This window comes from Choloepus didactylus, chromosome 16 (genome assembly GCF_015220235.1).
Source record: "Choloepus didactylus isolate mChoDid1 chromosome 16, mChoDid1.pri, whole genome shotgun sequence".
Lineage (NCBI taxonomy): Eukaryota > Metazoa > Chordata > Mammalia > Pilosa > Megalonychidae > Choloepus > Choloepus didactylus.
Genome location: NC_051322.1, coordinates 3,746,097 through 3,771,765, shown reverse-complemented (window position 1 = coordinate 3,771,765; position 25,669 = coordinate 3,746,097). Strand labels below are relative to the sequence as shown.

The 25,669-nt window shown below is 43.7% G+C and overlaps 1 protein-coding gene across 1 annotated transcript in view; it reads left to right on the top strand.

Annotated features, from left to right (window-relative positions):
* The window catches only part of ZNF236 (zinc finger protein 236), a 126,655-nt gene that overhangs the window by 5,776 nt on the left and 95,210 nt on the right, over nucleotides 1–25,669 (top strand). The window contains 4 exon segments of the mRNA XM_037806334.1: nucleotides 7,364–7,506; nucleotides 8,780–8,944; nucleotides 21,769–21,947; nucleotides 24,399–24,523. Coding sequence (XP_037662262.1) covers nucleotides 7,364–7,506; nucleotides 8,780–8,944; nucleotides 21,769–21,947; nucleotides 24,399–24,523 — 612 coding nt within the window.

Sequence of the window (25,669 nt, the reverse complement as noted above, 5' to 3'; positions counted from 1 at the left end):
CCGGCCACCCTGCCTCCCCCAGCCACTGCCCTGGCTACCGGCACCATGGATTTGTTTTACATGCTATTAAGAAGAGATTGAATGACGTAGTATTCAGTTACATAGGACCTTTTGTTTGTGGCTTCATTCATTCAGTGTTTGTTTTTATAAGATTCATCTCTGTTATTATGTAGCAGAAATGGGTGCATTTTCATACCTACAAAGTATTTGCTTATATGAACACACCACGATTATATTTATTCTACTGTCGATATTTGTGTTGCTTCCAGTTTTTGGCTATGTGAATATATGCCACTATGAACATTTTTACATGTCTTCTGGTGAACACATGTGAATTTCCGGGTTATGGTGTTCACTGCCTGATGGTTCTCCAGAGTAGTTGTACCAGCTGACCTGCTGGCAGTGGGTGAGGGCTTCATTTGCACCATAGTCCCAGCAGCATTTTTTCAATTTTAGCCATTTTTGTAGGTTTAGTGGCATCTCATTTTGATTTGTTATTTGCAGTTCTGTGCTAATAAGGTTTTTTTATCGGCCGTTTGTTCTCTTTTGCCTGTGAAGTCTTTTGCACATCTGCTATTGGCTGGTATGTCTTTTTTTTTTTTTTTTTTAATTTCAAAAATAGACTTTTTTAAAAATAGCTTTATTGAGATACAATTCACATACCATGCGGTTCACTCAAAGTGTAATTCAGTGGTTTTTTTTTTTTTTTTTTTGGTATATTTACAGAGTTGTGCAACCATTACTACAAAGTCAATTTTAGAATATTTTCATCACTCCCCAAGAAAATCCCTACCCGTCACCAGGCACTTGCCATTTCCCGCAGCCTCCTCAACCTAGGCAACCCCAATCTACTCTCTTATCTTTATGGATTTGCCTATTCTGGACATTTCATATAAATGGAATCATACAGTATACAGTATTTGTCCTTTTGTGTCTGACGTATTTCACTTAACATAGTGTTTTTGAAATTCATCGTGCTGTAGTATCAGTACTACATTCCTTCTCATTGCCAAATAATATTCGATTGTGTGAATATACCACATTTTGTTTATCTGCTTATCAACTGATGAACATTTAAGTTGTTTCTACTTTTTGGCAATTAGGAGTAATTCTTCTGTGAGCATTCCTGTACAAGTTTTTGTGTGGACATATATTTTCCTTTCTCTTAGGTATGTACCTAGGAGTGGAATTGAATTGCTGGGTCATATGGTAATCTGTTTAACCTTTTGGAGAGCTGCCAGAATGTTTTCCAAAGTGACTGCATAATTTTATGTTCCCACCAGTTTCCTGGAGTACTCTGAACTTCACTCTGGATGGTTGCATTCTATACCTATGTGAAAGCGGATTTCTTGGGATTACTCCTTTCACCATCATCCTGGGTATTTTCTGCTCCTACTTGTGTTGGAGTTGCTGTTTCCTGTATCCTTTGGCTCTTGATTCTTTCCCTTGTTTGGTATATCACATCCTTCAGTAGCTTCTTGAGAAAGGGTGGATAAGAAGGACTTATTTTAACTTTTACACTTGAGCAATTGCTTGTCAGGGTATAGAATTCTATGTTGGAAAAAATGACTTTTTAAAAGCAGTTTTAGGTTTACAGAATATTGAGCAGACAGCCTAGAAAATTCCTGTATTCCTTTCTCCTCCTCGCATATGGTTTTCCCTATCATTACTGTCTTGCACTGGTGTGGTACATTTGTTACAGTTGATGGACCGATACTTATACATGACTATTAACTAAAGTCAGTAGTTCACTTGAGAGTTCATTGTGCTGTACAATTCTGTGGGTTCTGATAAATGCAGAATGTCACATATCCACCTGTACAGTATTCAACAGAATAGCTTCACTGCCCTGAAAACCCCCTGTGTTCCACCTGTTCATCTCCCCAACTCTTCCCAAACCACTGGCAGCTATGGTCCTTTTACCTTCTGTGTATAGTTTTGCCTTTTCCAGAATGTCATATAGTTGGAATCATAAAGTGTGTAGCTTTTTCAGACTGGCTTCTTTCACTTAGCAATATGTATTTAAGATTCCTCCAGGTCTCTTTGTGGCTTGATAAGTTTATTTCTTTTTATCGCTAAATAATATTCCATTGTATGGGTATACCGTAGATTATCTATCTGTTCCCCTTTCGAAGTGCATCTTGGTTGCTTTCAGTATTTGGCTAGTATGAATAAAGCTGCTGTAAACGTTTGTGGGCAGGTTTTCATGTGGACATATTTTTCCGCTCATCTGGGTAATTGTCTGGGAGCACAGTGGCTGGATTGCTTAGGAGATCTTCCTTACCTCAAGATTGTATGTGCTTTTTTTCTTTACTTTCTTCTCATACTTTTGTTTACCTCTTTATAATTTATTTTGTATGTGGTGTGAGGGAAATATCTAATTTAATTCATTTTTCATGGTATGTCACTTATTGAAAATATTAGGCGATTTTCTCATAAATGTGAACTAGAAAATGAAATATAGCTTTCTGAATTGTAAGTTTAATTGTTGAATTTTAATCTGTGGTTCTTGATCCTGAGAACTTTTAGCCTAAGAGAGGAAAATATTTTTTAATTTTCTGAATTGATGTTGGCCCTGAGTAAATAATTAAATCTGGAACACTGTCGGGTTTAGAACTTTCATTAAACAGAAAATCACGCTGCCTTGTTTTTGTCTAATGCACATTTTCCAGTTAATTTGGTAGGAGGAGGAGGGATAGCATCATTTTAGCACTACTAACACCTCCGATTCCATGGATATTACAGAAGTCTGTTAATTTGAAAACCTCACCTCAGAAAACAAGTGCACCCTCTGGTTCCTGGGCCGCCTGTGTGATTTTGGACATATTCATGTACTATCTATAATTGCTTTATTTCCCTCAAGATCCAGTAAGATCAAAGGCTTATGTGTTAATTATACTTTTTCCTGACATATTAAAATTTATGCATAGCCAGTAAAATTAAAAGTTATTTATTCTTTAACCCCCTAAAATCACCTCACAGACTGTTGCTGCTCCAGTTTCTGCTCAGGAAGCTCTGACTCAGTACATTTTGGGAAGTCTGCAGCAAACCAAAGGCTTCAGGCTCCTTGCTGCCTTTATCAGCTTGAGAAGGCTTGACAGTAGACATTTAGTAGCTGGGTTAAAAAGATGTGGCACAAAGTATATGGGCAGAGTGGTGAATGCCAACATCTCTGTTTAACTTCCTGAAGTAGCTCATCGAGAAGTGTGTCCTGGGTTGCTGCCCTGTGGCTAGAACCCGAACCTGTCACCTTTAAGAAGACTATATTATGGTTAAGGAGACGTGGTCTTCTCTGTGGGTAGAAATGTGCTGTGCGTGTGTCTGCAGCTCTGTAAACCCTTCACACTTCTGTCCCGCCTGTACCTTCAGGTGGTGCCGAGGGGAGCAAGGGAGGTGATGATAGAAGGTCTTCAAAGTCCAGGCTTGCTGGCTGGAGCTGTAGTATCTTCCCTAGCCGGGAGGTGAAGGCTCCAGGCTTGGTGGCCCCTGAAGGCAGCCATGGGCCACCGCTGACCCCTGGTTGTGGCTGTGGCCATGGGACTTTGTCCACAAGAGGCCGGGCCGTGGGTGGTTTGCCCCTAGTCTGGGGAAAAAGGCAGGACTAGAGAAGACAGCTGTGTGTTACAGCACTTGACTTTGTGCTACTGTAAGCAGGTGTGTACCATGCGGAGAGGACGACAGGTCACGTGTTCAGCTCAAGGCGTTTTCCCAAAGGGAGTCCATCCAGGTCAGGGACGAGGGTCCTCACTGCCTTCCGGAAATTCCTGCCAAGTTCTGTCCCATCCAGTGGCCTGATTGAATGCTAGACTAACCACTGCCCTGCCTATTTGTGAACTTTATAAAGTGAAATCATTGTTTTCTTATATCTGGCTTTTCTTTGAGCAACATGTTTGTGAGATTCATCCATGTTCTATATAGTGGTAGTTTGTTCATTCTCACTGTTTTATAGTATTCCATTACCTGAACTGCTCCAATTTAGTTATCCGAATAAATGAAGAGCATGTCGGTTGTTTTAAATTTCTGGCCCTTGGAAATAGTGCTGCTTTGAACATTTTTAAGCATGTGTTTTTGGTACACACATGTACACATTATGGTTGGGGATATACCTAGGCTGGCTTTTGTAAGGTCTGCATGTGTCTGGCTTTGTTTGCTTTGCCAAACCATTTCCTGAAGAGTGGTTGGAGCAGTTTTCACTCCCTCCAGTTGGGGGTGAGATTTCCAGTTGCTTTCCATCCTCAACAATAGTGGGTATTGTCTGTTGCTTAAGTTTTAGCCATTCTGGCAGGTGTGCACTTTTTTTTAGAATAGGTTTTTCATTGTATTTTTGTTTCACATTTGCTATATAACTTTTATCTTCACCACAACCTTCTAGTAGGTAGGATGGAAAAAGGAGGCACTATGCAAACATATGTTATTGGAAATTGAACTGAATCTCAGAATGGGCTAGCGACAGTTCTGTATGGCACTTTTTAGGACATGTTCTAAAGGTAGGTGTGATTGTTGCCACAGTGCAGCATAAATTGTATGTTTATTGAGGTTGAAAATAGAATAATGGCAGCAAGCAGAAGAGCAAGAATTTAAAATAGTTTGCTATATAGAAAATTAGTTTTTTTGCATTGTCAAAGGAAGCATTCTACTTGGCTATATTCCTTTCTGCTCTGGAGTCCAGCGTTCTCAGTGTCTTAGCTAGAAGGTGAGCCTGCAGAGATTTTATTCTCTTACAGTTTTAAGAAAGTTTTGTTAAATTTGGATAGTGTGTGTGTGGTTCCTGAAGGTACATCTATCTGAGTGTCAGTCTTTCTTTAGAAATCAGAATTTGCAGGTAGTAAAAGCAAAAATTTAAAGGGTGTTGCTGTTCCTTTTAAAAATAATGACAGGGTGCCCTTGTGAGCACTGCTGGGTGCAGGGGAGCCTGGTCCTGGGGAGCTGTTTGCTGGGAGAGGACGAGTGAGCCGTCCCCGCCTGGGACCCCTGCCCACCCTCGTACCACACACAGATGTGCTTCCTGTCACTTACACACACACACACCGATGTTTTATAGGAACGTTTTTCATTGAAACGACTCATGTTCTCGACGGCTGGGTTCCTTTGGTTTTCAGCTGAACGTATTTGATGCTGAAACTGCACGAACGGCCTCAGCTTCCAGCTGGGATGCGGTGCCCCCGAGGCCGAGCCAGCTCACTGCTGGTTTTACGCCAGGCTGAGGGGGAAGCTGGGGTCCCCTCCCAGCCACTGTTGCCCTCAGCGGTGTGGAGGCCTCATGGAGGAGGGAGCCTGGGGCTGTGAAGGGAAACTGGGTCCCTCTGCCGCTGGCCGATGGTGTGACTTCCAGCACCTGCCTCCCTGCCCTGCGGCCTTCGATTCCTTAGCAGTCAGCCAAAGGCGGGGCCTCGGTCACCTTTCTTCCCCCCAAGCAAACGTCCTTTTCTTTCTTACATTTTTAATTTATTTCTTTTTGAATAGGTAATACATTATCATGGTTCAAAAAATATGGAAGCCTCCCTTCCCAGCCCTATTTTCCGGTCAGCAGGCAGCCAAAGCTGTTGTTACTTCTTGTGGTTTTACAGGTGTACTTTATGCATAAATAAGTAGATGTGGAGTATATATCCTCCGCCCACCCCCCTTTTGAAAGAACAATAGCATGCTGAAGAGGCTGCTTTTGAATACATCTTGGGGATGAGTTTTCCGTATGAGTACGTGTGATTTCAGAAGAGCACTTACTTATGAGTAGATACATTTGAGTAGATAATGGTTAAATTCAGAAAGTACAAGAGGCTTCCCCAATTCTGCACGACACTCTTGGAGCAGGTGCCTTTGGGGTGACAGGTGTGTGTTCCTTCCTACAGCAAAGCAGGTGCTTACGGCTGGCGCTGTTAAGCCAGTGAGAGACTCAGTTTTCTGAGACAGAATCTCAAAGAGAATAATGTGGATACCTTCCAAGTAGCTCCAGGGAGCTCACGACACTAACCAAGAACCAAATGGTTATGGTGTATATGTACAAAATAAAAATACTTAGTGGATACATAATCAGATGGAAACAGATTAAATCTAACTCATTGATGTGGAGGGCATGAGTCACTGAGGCTAGAAGTAGGAATAAGATATATTGGTTGTGGGAGCATCAAACCAATTGGGAAGGGACCAAAGAAATCATTATCTTTTACCTGATCATCAAGTATATAGCAAATATTTGTGGCTACACATCGCATGCCAGGCATTGTGCTGGACTTTGGTGATACGGTGATGAGGCAGAAAAGGTTCGTGGCCCCGAATACTTCAGAGTTTAACCTGAAAAGTCCAGTCACGTGAAAACACAACTGCCGATGCAAGCAGGAGGAGCAGTAGAAACAGGGAGGAAAGAAAGTAGAGAAGGAGTTGACTCGGTTTGCCAGGCTGCGGCGACAAGGGAATTTGTGGGCTCATGGTTTCCAGACTAGAAGTCCAAAATCGCGTCGTCATCAAGGCAGTGTTCTCTCCCCAAAGTCTAATATTCTGCTGCTAACTGCCGGTGATCCTTGGGGATCCTTGGCTTGTCCCTGTCTGATGTCACCAGGCGATGTCCTCTCCTTTCTCTTCTGGGTCCTGTTGACTTCTGGCTCCTTCCCAGGGCTTTCTCCCTAGGTCTGAATGTCTTTGCTTTTAAAAGACTCAGTGATCAGATGATTCGGTTACGCCACACCTTTACTAAAATAACGTCTTCAGGAGATTCCTTTGACAGTGGGTTCACACCCACAGGAATGTGGATTAAGATTAAGAGCAGATCTAAATTGGGGTACTTACTCAGTCATAGACATAAGAAAAGGTAAAAAAAGAGGAAAACAATCAGGGTTTTTTTTTTCTTTTTGTCTCAATCTGGCTTTGCAGCTGTTTTCAGGGCTAGATTGAATTAGTGAATTAGCATTTAAAGGCTTTTATATTTGTGCTGGAGTTTTGTTTACTGCGAGATTTGAGACGCAGCGTGGATTATTGATGAGTTTTCCAAGTGAGGGAGAGGTGACATGCCCCAGTGGTGTGTGGCGGCTTCTGGGGCATGCGAGGCAGTCACGTGAGTTCGAGGCCCATCTCAGGGCTTGTGTGTGGTGGTGGTGGTGGGGCCTCAGGCCTCAGGAGTTTTGTCTAGGTTTCTAAAGTTCCTCCTAACAAGTACTCAGATTTCTGTCATCCCTTGCCCAGGCATCTCAATGTTTCTCCTTCCTCACTTAGAAAATGTCCATTTTTAAAACTTAAGCTAATCTTAATTTATCTACAGTCTCTCATAAATCTGAATAATTTGGTCTCTAAACAATAACCAAATAGTTTAGTTATGTTTCTGTGATGAGAATAACATCTGGTATTCATTGTCTATACTTATGCACTTTTATAGATGGAGTTTTAACATTGAATGCGGAGAGCACTAATTATGCCTATCAAGTTCCAAACTTCCATAAATGTGAAATCTGTCTGCTATCTTTCCCAAAAGAGTCCCAGTTTCAACGCCACATGAGGGATCACGAGCGAAATGACAAGGTATGTATTTTCAAGAGGGACACTAGAAATGTGTGCGTTGAAACTGGTGGTATTGTAAGAACCAACTTGTAAAACTAAAATTTGAATAGTAATTTAGATTCCTAAATTACAGAATATTTTATATCCTGTAAATAAATACTAGACTTTTTTTTTTTTTTTTTTTTTAGTTGGAGTATGTTACTAGTTATCATACATTAGATAATGAGAGAAAACAAGAGCCTTCCCTGGTGAATCTGCGCATTGGCAAGTTATTTATGAAAGGACAGAAATATTTTTAAAATATGACTTTTTTTCAATAGTCCCAATTTCCTATATGAGCGAGCAGAGAATATTTTTTTATCTTGAAGGAAAATGCTTTATGTTTTAAAAATTCTTATGTTTTAAATGGCATTCTAGATGTTCTAGATGGTATTTCAGCAGTGGGGCAATACTATCTTAAACAGAGATTGGAACCCTTTTCTCTGGTGCTCGTGTGGGGTTGTCAAGAATTTTAGTGTCTTAGTGGAGTGATTTACCTGCTAGACAGAAAGTGACTTTAAAACTACAGTTAAAGAAGTGAGCGCTGAGTTTTCTCTGGGTGGGGGAATGTAAGCCAGCTATGCGCTTGGGCTAGGAAAGTACCAGGCTCCACTGTTCAGAGAATTGGCCTGGGCAGGCCAGGGTTTGGCATCAGTTCTGGTTGGGGGCCGTGATCGGGTGCCCTGGCCTGGGTGCTCTCCAGCTTCCCCCTCCCGGGTTGAAACTTTGTCCTCAGTAGGGTCCTGATGCTTCAGAGAGACACATTGGTGATTATCTACCCCTCAGTAAGTGGCAGAATACTTCCCATTTTGGAAAAATTTAGGCTGAGAAAAGCAACTTTGCTAAAAACCAGTGAAGATTTGATGGATGATTCCTTATGTTACTGAGAAGGATTTTGTTTACAACAATTGAGTTTGTCAGAAATAGGGGGGAAAAAGCAAACCTGATGAGTTGAAGTTCTCACCTGTGTTTTCATAAAGGATAAAATCTGATGTGTTCATAGACAACATTTCTTATTAGAAATATTTTCTACATATATGTGTCGTCCCTATAATCTCTTGTGAAATTCTCTATGGCAGCTTTACTGTGTTCATTATGTAAGGATTTACTGATTGCAGTTCTAGGAGAGACTTCTGAAGTTCCTTAAATTGTTTTCATTTTATAGTACTTGTTAATATTTTAACAACATTTATTAAAAGCAGCGTCTGTGGGAAAATTGTTTTTCAGTGGCTTCTTTACTTTTCTCTCCAAATAGCCACATCGATGTGACCAGTGTCCCCAAACTTTTAATGTTGAATTCAACCTGACACTTCATAAGTGTACCCACAATGGGGAAGACCCCACCTGTCCTGTGTGCAACAAGAAATTCTCCAGAGTGGCTAGTCTCAAAGCGCATATTATGCTCCATGAAAAGGAAGAGGTAATAATTTTGGCATGTACTTTAACTGATTTTTAATATCTACTCCTCACTCAGGAGGGTTTTAGGTATAAATTAGTGTAAAAAGCCTTTCATATCGGTTTCAGGGAAGTACTTCTTAACTTTGCTTTGGCCGATCCCCAGTTTACTGAGAAGACGTTTTATTTCCTGGCCGTGTACCTCAGGGAAGAGACATTTCCGTGTGCAGGACATCTGGAGGACCGTGGTGCATGCACACTGGCTGGCAGAGGCTCACTTCTTTTAGCAGGAACCAACTTTTTGTAGAATTCTTCGCTGGCCAGGAATGATTCTGCCTCTGAAGATGGTAGCATCTTCCCTCTTGGCTCCTGGATTTCCTGTCCCCTGGGTGTCTGGTCGAAGGCCCGAAGCACCCCTGTGCAAGGTCCTCAGTCCTAGAATCTTAGGGCAGCTTGAAGGACGACAGGGTCGTTGGGGGGTCTAGTTTGAATTATAAATGGCTGTTGTTTTTAAAATATGCTTCTCCCAACCCTCACCCCTAATTGTTACTGCAGAAAATTAGGAAAATACGCCAAGTAAAAATCACCTTTATTGCTACCATCTGGAGATAATTATTGATAATTATTTGATACACTTTTTGAGACAGAAAAACAAATACAGTTTTTAAATTGCATATATAACATTTGTGTCCTAAAAATTGAGGTCATACTTTATACATTGATTTGTATCCTCTTTTTATATATGCCTTTAATTTTTATTATAAAATAATTGTATCTTTTTAAATAATATTACATGAGTAAGTACATGTCTGTTTTGGAGAAAGAAGCTAAAGATCAGTAACGTTATTAATTAAAAGCACCCATAAGTACACCACTTGGAGAGAGCGTATGTGTAGCCTTTCCAACTTTTCTCTTTGCTGTACAGGTTTTCCATAGTGGTATATATGTGTGAAAATAGTTTTTTTTTTTTAAAAAAAAACAAAATAGGATTATGCTACCAGACAGACTGTTTTATTACCTGCTATTTCCCCTTAGTATATTGTAAATATATCCTTCCTATTTTCACTTATTACATCATGAGCATTTTTCTGTATCAATGTTTTAAATTACTTTATTAAGGTATTTAGTATCTGGGCATAACATGACATTTAACTGTCTCCTTTATCGTTTAACATTGAAGTTGTTTAGTCTTTTTCAATGTTATAAATGGTACATCTTTGTATATAAATCTTTGTGTGCATCTTTGATTATTTCCTTAGGGTAGACTCCTACATTGGAATTTTTGGAGCAAAAATTTTGACTTGTTTTTCACGTTCCTTTTAGAATGCCATGTCTTTCCAGAAAGTCCATGCTGGTTCATCCCTTCTGCAGGCTGTGAGAATGTTGTTCTCATTCAACTATAGTGATAGTTGGAAGTGACCATAGTTTTATAAAAAAGAAAGAAAATGTTTGCATAAAATAATGATTTATTAAAATATTGTGGGAAAAGTAATGTATGCACATAGTAAGAAATCAAACAGCACAGAAGGGTATGTGGAGTGAGAAGTTGAGTCTCCCTCAAAGCCCTGACTTCCATTCCCCTCCCCAGAAGCAACTTGCCTTTTTTCTTCAGTTAACTGTGCATCTTAGATATTAACTGCACATCTGTTAATTATGGAGCTCTCTCATTCCTTTTGACAGCACTTAGGACTGGGTTGTCTTGAGGTGTCAGAATTCACAGGCCACTGTTGTTGGACATACAAGTTGTTTCCCACCTTTGAAATACACACGCAACACTGCGGTGAGCACATCCTTGTCTGTGGTTGGGTATGTTGGCTAGTTAAGTGGTACTCATGGGGTCGGTTTTGTTCCCTGGGAAACATGTAGTAATGTCTGGAGGTGGTTTTGGTTTCCACGACTATATGGGGTGCTCCTGGCATCTAGGGGTAGGGTCCGGGGATGTGGCTCAACATCCTCTGGAGCCAGGGCGGCCTCACCAGGGAATTTTCTGGGTCCCAGTGCCAGTGATGCCTCGATGGAGAAACCCTGGGCTAATAAAACATAAGGAAAATTCTTAGAAACAGAATTTCTAGGCCACAGGAGATAAGTGAGTTTGGAATTTTGATAGATATTGTCAGTTGTTCTCCAGTGTGGTTTTACCAGCTTATACTCCTGTCAGCAGTGTATGAAAATGCTCACTTATCCCTGTGATTTTCAGTACCATATGTTAGAAAACTGTCTTTTCGAGTCTGATAATTTTAAAATGGGGTGTCGTTGTTTTAGTTTGCATTTCTTTAGGTGAAGTTTAGCATTTTTCTGTGTTTAGTAGCCATCAGTATTTTTTTCCTATAAGTTGCCTATTAATTTTTTTTTTCTTGCTCGGTTCTTGGTTGGGTAGGGTTTATTGTTCTTATTCTTGTAAATTTGTTTCAGCTATCTAAATAATTAGGATTTTTTTTCTGTCTGATATGACAGAATTCTTACTCAATTTCTGATTTTTTTTTTTCCTGGAAGAGATTTTAAATTGTCAGCTACCCATCTTTTCAGTTTGTTCATTTATGGAGTCTGGTTTTTGTGACTTCCTTAAGATTGCTTCCCAATTCTAAAGTTTTTAAGAAACATCTCCCCTGTCTTCTAATGCAGGTGCAGACGGTACAGTAAGGGCCCCGGTGTGAGAAGTCTGGCACTCGTACTGATGCCCCCAATCCCTGCCCAGCCTGGCGGCTCCTTGCCTTCCCCGTTCACATCTGTGTCTCTTCTCGACACAGCAAGGTCCCTAGTGCCCACATGCCTTCATTTGCTCCATCCAGCCTCGCGGCTAAAATAGTTTCAGAATTGCCTGGCCCATATACCTCCATGGTAAACCCACCAGAAAACTTTCAGGATTTGCTTGCATTTCCCAGTCCCAATGCTCTTCCCCGCCTTGGACTGTGAGTATATAATTAAATGCTGCGTTCATGGGTTCCTTGGATCTGCCTCTGTTCTGGTTTGCTAAGGCTGCCATTACACAAAATACCAGAAGTGGATTGGCTTTTATAAAGTGGATTGATTAGGTCACAAAGTTATTGTTCTAAGGCCATGAAAGTGTCGAAACTAAGGCATCAACAAGAGGATACCTTCACTGAAGAAGGTCCATGGCATCCAGAACACCTCTGTCAGCTGAGAAGGCATGTGGCTGGTGTCTGCTGGTCCTTTGGTTCTGTTTTCAAAATGGTTTTCTCCAAAATGTCTCTAGGCTTCTGTCTCTCTTAGCTTCTCTCTGCTCCCTGCTTGGTTTTCCTGGGGTGTTTCTCTCTTGGCCTCTCTGGGGGAACCTCTGGGCTTCATCTGTTAGTTTGGCATCCCCAAACATCTTTCTGTCTGCATCTCCCAGCATCTCCAAGCATCAGCTCTTAGCTTCTCCTGTGGGCAGACTCTGGATTACATGTATTAGCTTCTCTCCAAAGTGTTTGTATCAGCTTCTCTTGAGCTCCTTCTCTCCATGAGCTTTCTTAAGGGACTCCAGTGATCTAATCAAGACCCACTCTGAATGGGTGGGGTCCACAGCTCCATGGAAATAATTTAATCAGAGGTCTCACCCATAGCTGGGTGAGTCACATCTCCATGGAAACAATCAAAAGGCTCCACCCAAGAAGATTGGATTAAAAGCTCATGGCTCTTCTTGGGTCCATAACAGTTTCAAACTGGCACAGCCCCCAGCCCTGGGTGGTTGTGCTGACTGTGCATTAGAAGTCAGTAGAGGCCCCTGTTCCCCTCTTAGCCTTGCCCCCTTCTCCTGTGACCCACTGCCTACAATGAACTGCTGTCCGGTAAGGGGTGGGCTAGCGGGGTTTCAGGACGAGCCCCAAAGCCAAGGAGGACTGAGAGCTGGGGACTTATCTTTCATTATTTGCATGTTAACATATTTGTCAAAAGACAAAATGGTACAGAAAGGTACCCTTGGAGAGGCCTCCGCCCCCTGTGCCCACCCTTCCTCCTCAGCCCTTCCCCGGGAGCCCCGTCCACACCTTTCTGGTTTTTCTTTGCTGGATTTCTTTCAGTAGTGAATGTAGGGTTCTTATTTTCCTTCTCTGGCTGATTACTACATGTGAACTTTAGAATTTTGGCCAGTTAAAAAGTAGGTTGTTAATTTTTATTTTGATCGCATTCGATTTTTAGATTCTTTCATGGGAGAATTGAACGTCTTCACAGTATTGCGTCCATGTATATACATGGTCTGTCTTTCCGTTTGTTCACCATCTTTCCTCAGCATCCCTCAGTAATGTTTGGTTCATATGGATTCCATACCCTGTTTAAGTTTATTCTAAAGTGTGTTAAGATTTTTATTAACATCATAAATGAAGTATTTGAATTGTGTGTTCATTCTCTTTGTTACTTGTCTCTCGGAAAACAATGCATTTTGTATATTAACTTTGTAGTGAGCTATCCTTCCACATTCTCTTGGTCTTTTCAGGTGTGCAATTTCATCTACAAATAATGGTCATTTTGCTTCCTTTTTTCTCATAATTGGTTAATAAAAGACTTTCAATTTCAACTGGCATATTGGCAGTTAAAAACAATCACCTTTTGATTATTATTTGTTATCACAGTACGAAGTGATAGCATTATTTTCCTAACTATTTATTTTCAAAATTTTCAAAGCTACGGAAGAGTTGGAAGAGTGATACAAAGCTTGTATACTCTCCACCTGGGTTCTCCAATCGTTAAAGTTAAAATTTGTAAGATCCCCGCCCCCCGCATTTTTGAGCAGTTTAAAGTTGCACACATTATGTTGCTTTATACTTTGGTATTTGTTTGTTAAAAACAAAGACCCCCTTCTTGATCAGCACATGACCCAGTAACCGCATTGCTGTCACAGCTCTCCAGTAGCTTCATGTTGCTGTGACAACAGATAGCTCATCTTCAGATGTCCCCACCGGACTTGTTGTAGGAGCACAGTAAAAGGGGATCCCTCTTTCCTAGACCCAGAAAGGTGGGCGTGAGAAGGGGTTCAGATAGAGACAGGCGTACAGTCTCCTTGTGGAAATGGAGGCCGTTCCTGTGTTCCTAGAGCCGATGTGCCCAGACGTGCTCAGTCCACGGTGTCCTCTGAGCTCAGCAGGAGTGAGGGTGGCCCTGGGCCTGAACCCGAGAGGGCTGCCTATTAAGTAGAATACTAAGAGTTTAGGTCTGAGCCACTTGAATACATCAAAATTGGGTACTGTACAGCTTTGTATACCTGGGGATTTCCTGTTCCCCACGGATTTTCACGTCGGTTCTGGAATTTCGTGTACTCCGCTGATTGTCATGCAGTTCTTGCTTGTTAAAGTGCAGCCGCTGTGGAGACCCAGCTTCACAGAGCGGGATGTTGTGGGGTCGCCGACACCTCTTGGGCAGCCACTGACAGGTGCCGAGGAGCAACGTTTCCCTTGGGCTGTGAACCCCCCTTGCACCCTCGGGGGTGTGTTGTGGGGAATGGGGTGTCTTGGCTCCCGGGGAGGGGGTGGGGGTGGGGTGACTGCGGCCACACGGCCTCATTCTCCTCTGAATTGTCTTCACAGGAAGATGGGGTGCCCTCGGGAGTGCAATGGGCATGGAAGCCTGTCCTGGGGAGTGGTGGGAGCCTGGTCAGGGGCAGCTCCCTGGATTGGGCAGGGATACTGAGACTGGGGAACGGTGGGGAAGGAGGGGAGGGAGGGTCCCTCACGGTGCTCACGGCCTCCTGGGAGTGGAGGTGGGGCTTTGTGTGTGTTGTGAAGGGCAAAGGAGTGGGCAGGTGGAGGGGGCTGGTGGGGAGGGGCATCCTGTGCATGGTCCTGGTGGGCCCAGCCTGGGGGGCCGCCAGGCAAGGCCAGGCCGGCCAATCCCAGGGCAGGCTGCTACGCTCCAGCCCACACCAGCCCACGCAGGTCACCAGGGCAGGGAGCGTCACTGGGTTCTGTTCAGAGAGCAGCCCCGTGGGTAGAGCTGATGAGACCCTAGGGACAGGGACTGGGTGATTTTTCACAAACTTAGCACTCTGACTTCCTCTGTAGCCAGAAAGAAAAATGGTAGTCATTTATCATCTCCAGAAGTTCTCGAGCGTTTATACCTTATTTTCAAATTCTTCCACTCATTATCTTTTCTCTTCCGTAGACTTTGTCCAAATCTCTCTAGATCATTCTCCAGGTGGAGCGACCATGTCTTCCATGTGCTCCCACCTCTAATTACTATTTACCACTTACTTCATTTGCTCACGTCAGGTTTTTAAATTGTCGTGATTTGTTGTGAGGTTACCTCGTGAGGAGGGAGCTGTCGCTGTGGAGGCAGCTCCTGCGGCTGTGGCTCCTTCGAGCCCTTTCCCAGCCGCTGCTCCTCTTACTATTAAGGTTGCAACAGAGGAAACATTTACAGTTTCTGACTTTTTTTTTTTTCCCAAAAGGCCCTTGTGAAATGTGCATTTCCTGAAATCAGTTGCCTTCACATTCTGTTACTGCTAATTAATTCCTCTTCTGATTTCCTCTTTTCTCACACAATAGGGTCTCTCTGTGATCAATAAATGATAGCAGCAGAAGAAATGGGTGGAATAGTCAGAAAAGAGGTTTTGAATAATCATGAAGTCTTGGCTTGAAGCCGGTGATGGAGGCTGTGAGGATGCTCCATCTTGCCTTAGCCCCATCTGTTTCTGCTGCCAGGGACAAGGATTCTGGAAGTTGGGGCTGTCATTTTCAGTAACATGACCTTATAAATTCCATCAGGAACAAGGATTTCGGGCTAGGGATTTTTCAAGGACAGAAGAAGAAAAAAGACTGTGTATGCTTATCACGCAGAGAATCAAGTGTGAAAAATGTGGCTGCAGTGTGCAAAAAGATAGACTGCTCCCCTGTCCCCAATGTTTGCATTAGTTTGCATATACAGATTCAGAGTATATCCTTCTCTCACCTCACAGTCTGGAGTTACACGGTAGAGAGTTTGTGGGCAGCTCTGCTCCCTGAGGTGGTCCAGGGGTCTGCATGTGCTGATCTGCTGTCTCCTTGAGTGTTGGTTCAGGCACATGGTTAACAGTGAGTGCTCCGCTGCAGCAGCCAACAGTGTGGCCGGGGGAGCAGAGGTGCTCCCCTGAAAGGTGCAGCCCAGCCCCGACTGTCGGTTTTGCTCACATCCCTTTGCATAGAACATCATCATGATGTAAGTTAGGAAATACAGCTTTTAGTTGGTAGCCACATGCTCAACTAAGAAATTGATTACTGTATAAGAAGGGAAGGATGGATGTTGGAAAATGGTGTTCAGTATTTCCCACTTATATTAAAATCATACAGATTTGGCTGCCTTTGTCTATTTTGTATGTTTTCATTTCTCAGTTAATTGTTTTTAATATAGCATATTAGTAAGAATTACTGGAATAATTCCTGACCTGTGTTGGCATTTACAAATATCCCTTGAGGTTCCAGTCAAGATAGAGTAGCCCCTTTGCACCCAGGTCCCCCTCTTAGGACTAAATACACCTGGGCATAACACAGCCGAAAGATACAGACTCTGAAAGGTGGACAACCCAGGGACTGTGGGCCGTGAGAAATGACATGGCACTGAGTGTCCCTGGGTTTCCTGTTTTCCTCCCATTCATCCCAGAGCACTAGAGAAGGCTGTAGCCTTCCACCAACAGACACAGACCAAAAAATCTAAGAAAAGCATGTTCCCCTTGGTCAGAACCAGGAAGAGGGTGATCTAACAGAACAGAAACTCTTTTTGACAACACACCCTACTCCAGCCAAATACCTACTGAAACACTGATCATTGGGGCGGAGCAGAGATGTCACCCTACACCCCATTTTGCCCTGCTTTGCGGAAGCAGGCTCTGCATCCCCTGTGGCTTGGGGCCATGCAGGGAGCTCATCTTCCATTCCTCTCTTGACAGGAGAGGCACTGGGGTTCTCCCACCTGGGGGCATTGGCCGAGCTAAGCTGGAAGCCAGCCTTCCATCCTCTGCCCAGTGGAAGCAGGCAGTCCTCCGAGTCTCACCAGGGTGGGGTCGGTGGGGTCTGCAGGCAGCCATGAGACTTAATGTAGGTGATGGCTGGCGGCTCGTGCCTGCCCCATGCTTCCCAGCTGTGGAGCCAGGGGACCCTGAGATAATGTGAGCCCCCAACCCCACCTACCTTGCACCACATCCAATCAGGGTGATTCTTGCTTAAAAATAAGCGTAAACAAGGTCCAGCGTCTCACTAGGAAATACTCAGAATGTCCAGGATGCAATCGAGAATCACTCATCCCACAAGAACCAGGACAGTCACACTTGAATTAGAAGAGATAGTCAACAGAGGACACTGGGGGGACTCAGATGTTGGGATTGGACAATGATTGAAAGCATCTATCACAAAAATGCTGTATGGATTGTCTTAAAATAAAAGAAAAATAGAAGAAAAAATAGTTGATATAAAAAAGAACCAAAAGGAAATTATGGAAGTGAGATATACCTAACCAAACTGAAACCCTTGCTCAACAGGTTCAGTAGTTGTTTGGAGAAGATGAACTTGAAGACAGATGAATAAAAAATTACTTAAGCTGAACAACATAGAGAAAATAGACTTGAAAATTTTTAATAAAACCTCAGAGACTTGTGGGAGAATAAGGATCCAACTTTCAAATCCTTATGGAGTTCCATAAGGGTAGGAGAAATTGAAGAAATTTGGTGAAAGGCATAAACCTATGATTCAAGAAGCTGCATGAACCCCAAACAGAATAAACACAAAGAAATCCACATCAAGATGCATTGTAATCTAACTTTTGAGAACTTAAAGAAAACACTTGAAAGAGGCTTGAGCGAAATGATCCATTTCTTCTCTATAGTAGAACACCAGTTAAGTTGACAGTGGATTTCACATCTGTACTCATGGCAGCCAGAAGGAAGTTGCACAAAATTTTTCAAGTGCTGAAAGATATGAACATCAACTGTGAATTCTATATCTGATAAAAAATAACCCTCAGGAATGAAGGGGAGAGAAAGGCATTCTTGGATGAATGAAAAGTCAAATAATTTGTTGGCTAACAGACCTGTCCTTAAAGAATGGCTGTGGGAAGTTCTCCATACAGAAAGGAAATGATGACAGAAGAAGGCTGAGAACTTTAGGCAGAGAAGAAGAGTGGGAGAGGTGCAATCAGAGGGGAACGGAACACTGTCTTCTTCATGAATCCCAAAATAATGCTTGATGGCTGAAGCAAGATTTACCATGTATGTGCTCAGTGTGCATTGAGGAACTTCTTAAGACAATTGTATTTTAGAAGTGGGAAGCAGAAAGGGACATAAATGGAAATAAGATTTCTACATATCACTAAAAGTGGTAGAATGTTGGTGCCCTTAGGCTGTGATAAGTTAGTATGTATATTAAATTACCTGTCACAGCCACTAAGAAAACTATACAAAGTACTCAAAAATACTATAAACAAATAAAACTGAATTCTAAAAAATTCAAAAAAGTAATCTAGGAGGGCAAGACAAAAAAAGACCAAGACACAGAGTAAACAAGCAGGAGACATTAAAGCAGCAGACATAAGCTTGATGTATCAGTAATGACTTTGAATGTAAATAGTCTGAATACATCATTGGTAGAGTGGCTGTGTGCATTAAAAAGAGACGTGATCCAATAACATGGTGTGTACGAGAAACTCAAATGTAAAACAGCCCTACACATTTTCTGGTGTGTGGCAGAATTCAACAAATGACAGTTGTAATTACTTTTTAAAATATTCAACATTTCTCATTTTTCAGAGGACCCACAAAAGAGCCTAGAAATCAGCTTGCTTTGGTAGAAAGTGCAGCAACTTTGAAGTCCAGCGGCTCTGCTGTAGCTCCTGTGACAAGGTGGTGGGTTAAATGACATAAAAGCAGTGCTGGGTGTAGAAAGTATTGGGGCCCCAGTGCAGTGTCCCTCTGCATCTTGGAAATAGAGTAAGCTTGCCTTTAGGAGTTGAACCCCCGAGATGGTCTCAGATAAGCATGGTGGATGGGAGAGGTGAAAATGGCTCTTCACATGGGTGCATTTTGTTGTAAGTTAAGTGCCCCATCATGAAAGTAACAGCTGTCCTGCATCATGTTTTCTTGTTTGTGCTTGGGAACCATGGTAACCTTTGGGCTAGGGTGTTCTGTTTCTGAGTTTCCCCTCGTGGAGCATGCTTGCTGGTCTCCTGTCTGCTCTGTTTAGCTACGCCCTCCAAGATCCCTGGGGCCATGTGGGGCCACGGCTCTGTCACAGTCAACACGAAAACCTGGGGGTAAATTATTGTGGGTTAAAATCACTTAGGAATATTTCCTTGAAATTCAGGTAATTCTTGAGGTCTACATTCTTTATTGAGTAAATCACTTCCCTTAAGGGGGCATTGCAGGATGTTTGGGGAAAGTCATGCACAACTTGCAGTCCCACTCGCTCCCACTTAGTCACGCCACACTCGCTCACACTCCCACTCAGGCCCACACTCCTGTTCACATTCACATTCATGTCCACTCACGCCACTCCCTCCCACTCCCACCACACATGCTCACACCCACATACACACTCATGCTCACTCACCCACACTCCCACACTCATACCCCTAGTCACACCCATTCTCACACCCGCACTCATGCTCACTTACACCCACACCTACTCATGCTCACACACCCACTCACACACTCACACTCAAGCTCACTCACACCAGCACTTACCCACGCTCACTAAAAGCTGTTGTTCATGTCTGTTGTTCGTCTTAGAAATGGACGGTGCCACATGCTGGGCACCCTTAGTGCTGAGAGGAGAACTTTGTGAGGTGCGTCTTGGAGTTTTCTTGTGCGTCGAGCTCCATGTTGAGGCTAAGAGAGGTGGGGTGTCTTAGGAGAGAATGAGTGGTTCTTGTGAAGGGCTGGAGGCTGGAGGAAAGACACTATACCTTAGAGCAAGGGAGGAAAGCAGTACGTGGGTGGAACCCAGGAGCTGGGATGTGACCGGGAGAGTGAATGGGGGCACTGGGGCGGGGGGGCTGGTGCTGCGGAGAGACCCTTCAGAGACACGGGGTGGGGGTGGGAGAGCACCCTGACAGCCGTTGGTGTTTACGACCCTTTAGGCGTTTTAGGCACTGTGCCTTCAGCAAAACACAGGCTGATCAAGTGCCATGAGTTCCTGTGATGATTCCTGTCTGCCACTTAACAGTTGCTGACTGCTCGCTGCTTGGTTGCCCCTGTTAGCTGTGAGCCAGGAGCGTGCAGGGGCCGTGCACTGCTGGCTGCCAGCTTTCCTGCTGGGTTTCGCTGCCAGGGCACGGGGTGAGGGCTGGGGCCCGCAACGTACTCATCCTGTTTTTACCACTTATGAGCAAGGTTTGCATAAACCAGAGATTTCTATCAGAAAATTCTGACAAATTTTTGTGTAGTATCCATAAATGTCCCCTGAAATATACTAATCTGATGGTGTGGTGAAAGTGTTAATTAAAGAGGGAATGAGCTGAGGTAGAGCAGTGAGTGCCTTGGTTACCAGTAAGGGTGGGGAATGGAGGGTGCACACTCCAAATTTGTTTCATAATTGTGAGATGGGTGACATGGTGGTGTCAATGAAAAGGAAATGTTTTCTTTTTGCCATTTTACATTGAAGAGTGTAGAAATATGTATTTTTTAAAGAGGTGCAGCAAATTCTCAGAGACATTTTCTTCTTTTTGGCAGTTTCCTAGAAACACTTTACTGTCAGCAGGTTATTTAACAATCCAATAATCCTTATATTATTTTACAAAACACAAGTATAAAATTGTTTAAGAAGATGGCTCCAGGTATTCTCTTCGTCCTTGTCTTCGTCCCACAAATGACACTCTGAGCAGTATCAGTTAATGCCCTCATATTTTAAGACATGTTTACAGACGTTTTAAAGGCTAGTATGTAAAATAATTAGAAGAAAGTCTGGTTGAAAGAAACTGCTGTGTATTTTGTTGTTGGGAGAATAACCTGCCTGTTGACAGGGTAGGCCCATTTTTTTTTCATGTTTGCAAAGTTCATTCTGAGGATTGTCTGAGTGATCGTGTTGTGGAGAGTGAACTGACTGGTGTTTGCACCACGTCCCCGGGTGCTGATGATTGGCGTGGTTACGAGGACTTGATCTGTGCCCTGCACTCGTACGCAGGCACTGCACAGCGTCCCCTGCAGTGGGGGAGGGGGCTGCAGTCCCCGTTCCATTCCACGTCCCTGGAGCTGGTCCTCGGCCACCACAGGCTTAGGCCCTGACCCAGCTCTTGAACACCCAGACCAGCGTTATCTGAGGGCTGTGATGCGAGAAATCTTAAGTTTTCTAGTAGTCACACTGAAAAAAGTAAAAATAAAAAGGTGGAATAAATTTTCATGTAATGTGTCCAAATATTGTCAAATCAAATACAAAAAATATTGAGATACTCTACATTCTTTTTTTGTGCTGAGTCTTCGAAATCCTGTGTGTGGGGCACACTCGCACCCCAGGCCCGAACAGCCGTGTGTCAGGAGTGCAGGAGCCCGGGAGGCCGGGCAGACAGAGCAGCGAGAACCATTTTTAACCTTTGTACTTTTCTGTAATCTCTGCCTCTAAACCAAATTGAAAAATGGTAAGGTGTTTCCATTTGAAAACTGAGCAGCTGGCATTCGAATTTTAGTTTAAAGTCTTTCCTGACCCTTGGGTGATGTTGAGGTCACTCAGCGATTCACTGTGCTGAGAAGTTGTGTTCTCCCAGCCTCTTCCCAGTGTTCCTCTTTCTTTCCCGGTAAAGAATTGTGACTTTCATATATGCAAATTTAGGTGTCCTGAATTTTTTGGGAGATGTAAGTGATATTTGTTGCAGAGGAATGCGGCCGTTCGCCCTGAGTGCTTTGCGGAGTGAGGGTAGCTTTGAAGGTGCCTGCTGTGCTGATGCAGATGTGCCCCCTTGCAGAACCTCATCTGCTCCGAGTGTGGGGATGAGTTTACGCTGCAGAGCCAGCTGGCCATCCACATGGCGGAGCACCGCCAGGAGCTGGCTGGGAACCGGACTCACGCTTGCAAGACCTGCAAGAAAGAGTTTGAAACGTCGTCACAGCTGAAGGAGCACGTGAAGACACACTACAGAGTCAGGTCAGAGCATTGCCTGGGCTTGGCAGAAAAGCTTAGGTATTGAATTAAAAGTGGGCATACTCTTACGATTGACTAAAACTGTGTGCTGCTTTAGAAGGGAGAGCGGAGACTGCGGCAGGGCACAGCCGATGGGGCTGGGTGCCCGGCTGGTGTTTGCGGCAGGGAGGATGCGCTGGAGGTTAATGAAGAGGCGTCTGGTGGTATGGGTAGAAAATTTAGCAGCATTTCAAGGTTAAAAACTGTAGAAAAAGGTACCCAGCACTTTTTAGGGGCAGGTAACAAGGGCCTAATTAGCACCCATTTACTGCGTTAGCTCACTTAGAGGACCGAAACTGGTGGAAAGTCACATGCCGGGGCCTGTCCTTAGTGAGAGTGTATGGACAGAAATAAAATCCCATTGAGTCATTACAAACAGCCCTGTCAAGTGCACTGCTTTTAGCCCCACGTTTTTCAGGTGAGAAAACTTAGATTAGAGAGACCAAGTGAATTTGTCGAGGTTTTACAGCTCATGAGTCAGGTATCAGGGATTTAAACCCTACATGTCTGGTTCCAGAGCTCATAATCCTAACAAGCGTGCCGGTGTTTGAATATATTTGTACACATATGTACACAGATTCTTAGCAAAACTCAACGTGCTTTTAAAAACTTTTCATTTGACCTATTCCTGATTAGATATATTGTACTGACATTTCCACTTCTTAGTAAAATGAAATAGTTCTTCCTGGGACTTTGTGCTCACGTCAGCTAATGGTGATAGTTGTCACACTCGGTTTCTTGAACAAATTTTAAGAAGCAAAATCAATTAATATTTTAACTACTGTATTAGCAGTTTAGCTTTCCACCATTCCACACCCCAGCGTTTAGGCAAGATCTGTACTTTTTAACAATAACAACAAAAAGCACTATGCCAGTTAATTAATAAACTTTGTAAAGTGCCCAAAGATTGGTAGTATTCATTTGTCCTCTTGATACCACACCTGACAAGTGTGGGCTGACCACACCTCCACACGGCCAGTGGTCTCTTGTCTTTTCCCACTTCCATCTATTGTTTATTAATGTGGTGCCCACCCAAGATTTCACTGTTTCGGTGATTTTTAAACCTCCAGGATACAGTACAGGTTTTCTGTACACATGAGGCTTTTATTTTAATGAAGTTGTAATGCACACATTCTCTGGTATTTCTTCCATGTTTAAGGAGATCACTTGTAACATTTTGTGCTCATCGGATGTGTCTGCAGCACCGACTTCTGGGTCTCTGGTGGAGTCGGGAGCCTCACAAGGTCCCCATCTGCCCAGAGCTTTCATTTCTGCAGGGGTGACAGATAATAAGCAAGCCAGGGAGTTAGCAAGTGGGACTGTTTCAGGCAGCGACCGTGTTGTGCAGGAACTAGCTGGGGTGTTGAGGGGGTGTTGTGGGGGTGGGCAGGTAGGTGGCCTCAGAGGAGGCCGTGTTGAAGTGAGGCCAGAATGACGGGGAGGAGCCAGCCGCTGCAGGACATAGGGGAAGGGCTTTCCAGGCCCCGGGGGTTGTGGCGTCTCAGAGGCCATGGGAAGAGGTGAATTTGCCCCAGCGGGATGTGATTGAGGGGTCTCCCTGGCTGCCCCCCTGGCGGGCGTTGAAGCAGGGGCCGGTTAGGAGGTGTTGAGTTAGTGTGCCTGAAGGATGAGGCTGTTCCAAGACAGGGTGGCAGTGAAGTTGAGTGGTGTGGACATACATGGGGGGTGTCTGTGGGGTAAAGCCAGCAGCTTTTGCAGGTAGACTTGGCGCGAGGAGTGAGGGAGAGAGAAGGACCCAAGGGGCTCCGGGGATGTGAGTTTGCAGAAGCGGGTTGTGGGATGAACGAGTGGTTCTGTTCCAGGTTGAGTGGGGTTTGAGTTGCCCATCAGCCATCCACAAGGAGGTGTCCAGTAGAGCATTGGATGCGTAAGTTTGGAGCTCGAGGCACTTTCAGAGCAGGAAGTGTAAGTTTGGGCATCGTCAGCATTTGGGTAGTATTGAAAGCCAGCAGATTGGATGAGATATCACAGATTCAGTGGAGATACGTGTCATGCCTGTACATGTCTTCACATTTAACCATCATAGGTAAAGTTTTGCCTAGAAGAGAAATTCCCAAAAAGAAAAAAATTTGCAGGTTTTTTGACCTTGGAAAACTACTTTTTTTCTTTCATTAGAAATAGAAAAAATGAATTTCATGATTTTGAATACATAAAACAAATACATGTATGTGTGTATATGTGGCGTGTGTGTAGGCATATATAGGTATATATGGGTGAATGTATGTGTGTGTGTGTGTGTGCATATATATATATATATATATATATATATATATAATCAATTTCTCATTAAAGCCTGTTCTGACATCATGTCAGCTAACTGTTTTGAAACTTTAATTTAAGGGTGGGGGTGGGGGTGGGGGCACTTAATACGTCTTTTTCTCTGTGTGACACCAGGGTCTCAAGTACAAGGTCTTATAATCGGAACATTGACAGAAGTGGATTCACATACTCATGTCCTCACTGTGGGAAGACCTTCCAGAAGCCGAGTCAGTTAACTCGGCACATCAGGATACACACAGGTGAGAAAAGTTCCCTTCTGGATGACTTCCTCTGGCTGGAAGGAACGAAAATGTGCCTTGCGCCCGCTAGGCCTGGATGCCAGTCTTGGCTGTCCCTTCGTTTCCTGCGCAGTCTTGGTGAAGTTGCTTCCTCTTTCTGTGGTTTCATTTCCTCACTTGACAGATGGGGATATTGCTATCTGTCATGCAATTGTCAGAAATAATAAATGAAGGAATGTAGTGGCGGTCACCTGGTGTGTGGCAGGCCATTGGTAAATGAGAGCTGATATTGCTTATTATTATCAATGTGAGATTTATTTATTTGCTCATTAGGTAATTAGGCTAATTAGGTATAAATTAAAGAAAACACTGAGTCCCCATATTCTAATTTTGCCTTCTCTCACTGAACTATGAAACATGGAGTTATTAGCCCATTTTACAGATGAGAAGGTTGAGGCCCAGGGGAGATCCATGGCTTCTCCAGTGTTCGGAGCCCTCCAGCTTTCCTGCTGCTGGTCTTCCCACCAGAGCACCTGAGTCCTGGCCTTTCACTCTGCACTTTGGAGACTGGAGAGGATCAGTTGCCTGTCTCCTTAGCCGGCCTCCCGGACAGCCTCTTTGTAGTTTGCTCTGGAAGTTTATTAGTATGCAACTGAACTGGCTGGCCAATTGCAATGATAAGAAGGATGTTTTGATTTGAGGGGAGTTGGGGAGGCTGAATTGGAGGGTGAATTTCCTGTGGGCACTTGAGTAGAGCCTAAGAGCCTTCCAGTGGGGCAGCCTAAAGGGAGTGTGAGCCTGGAGGCTGGCTGGAGAGCCAGATGCTTGTTCTCGCTGCACAGCTCTTCCTCTGTCACTAGATGTCCTCTTGGTACAACTTGCTGCTTTAAGTTTGTTTCTCGGCTTTAGTTTGCCTTGCAACTGGGCCGGGCACCAAATTGAGATGTTGGTCTAACTTCATGACATGTGAGATGGTGTACTGAAGAAACATGTGCATGTGTTGAATGCCATTTTTTATTGTCTTTGTTTTAAATTTGAGGCTGCCTTTGGCCCAGTTAAATGGCAGTGACCTAACCTAGTTTATGTGTGCCACTGGACTTCCTGATTGGGCAGGATGGTGCTGCAGCGGCTTACCTGGACACCTCGTCCTGGTGTGGCTTGGAGGCT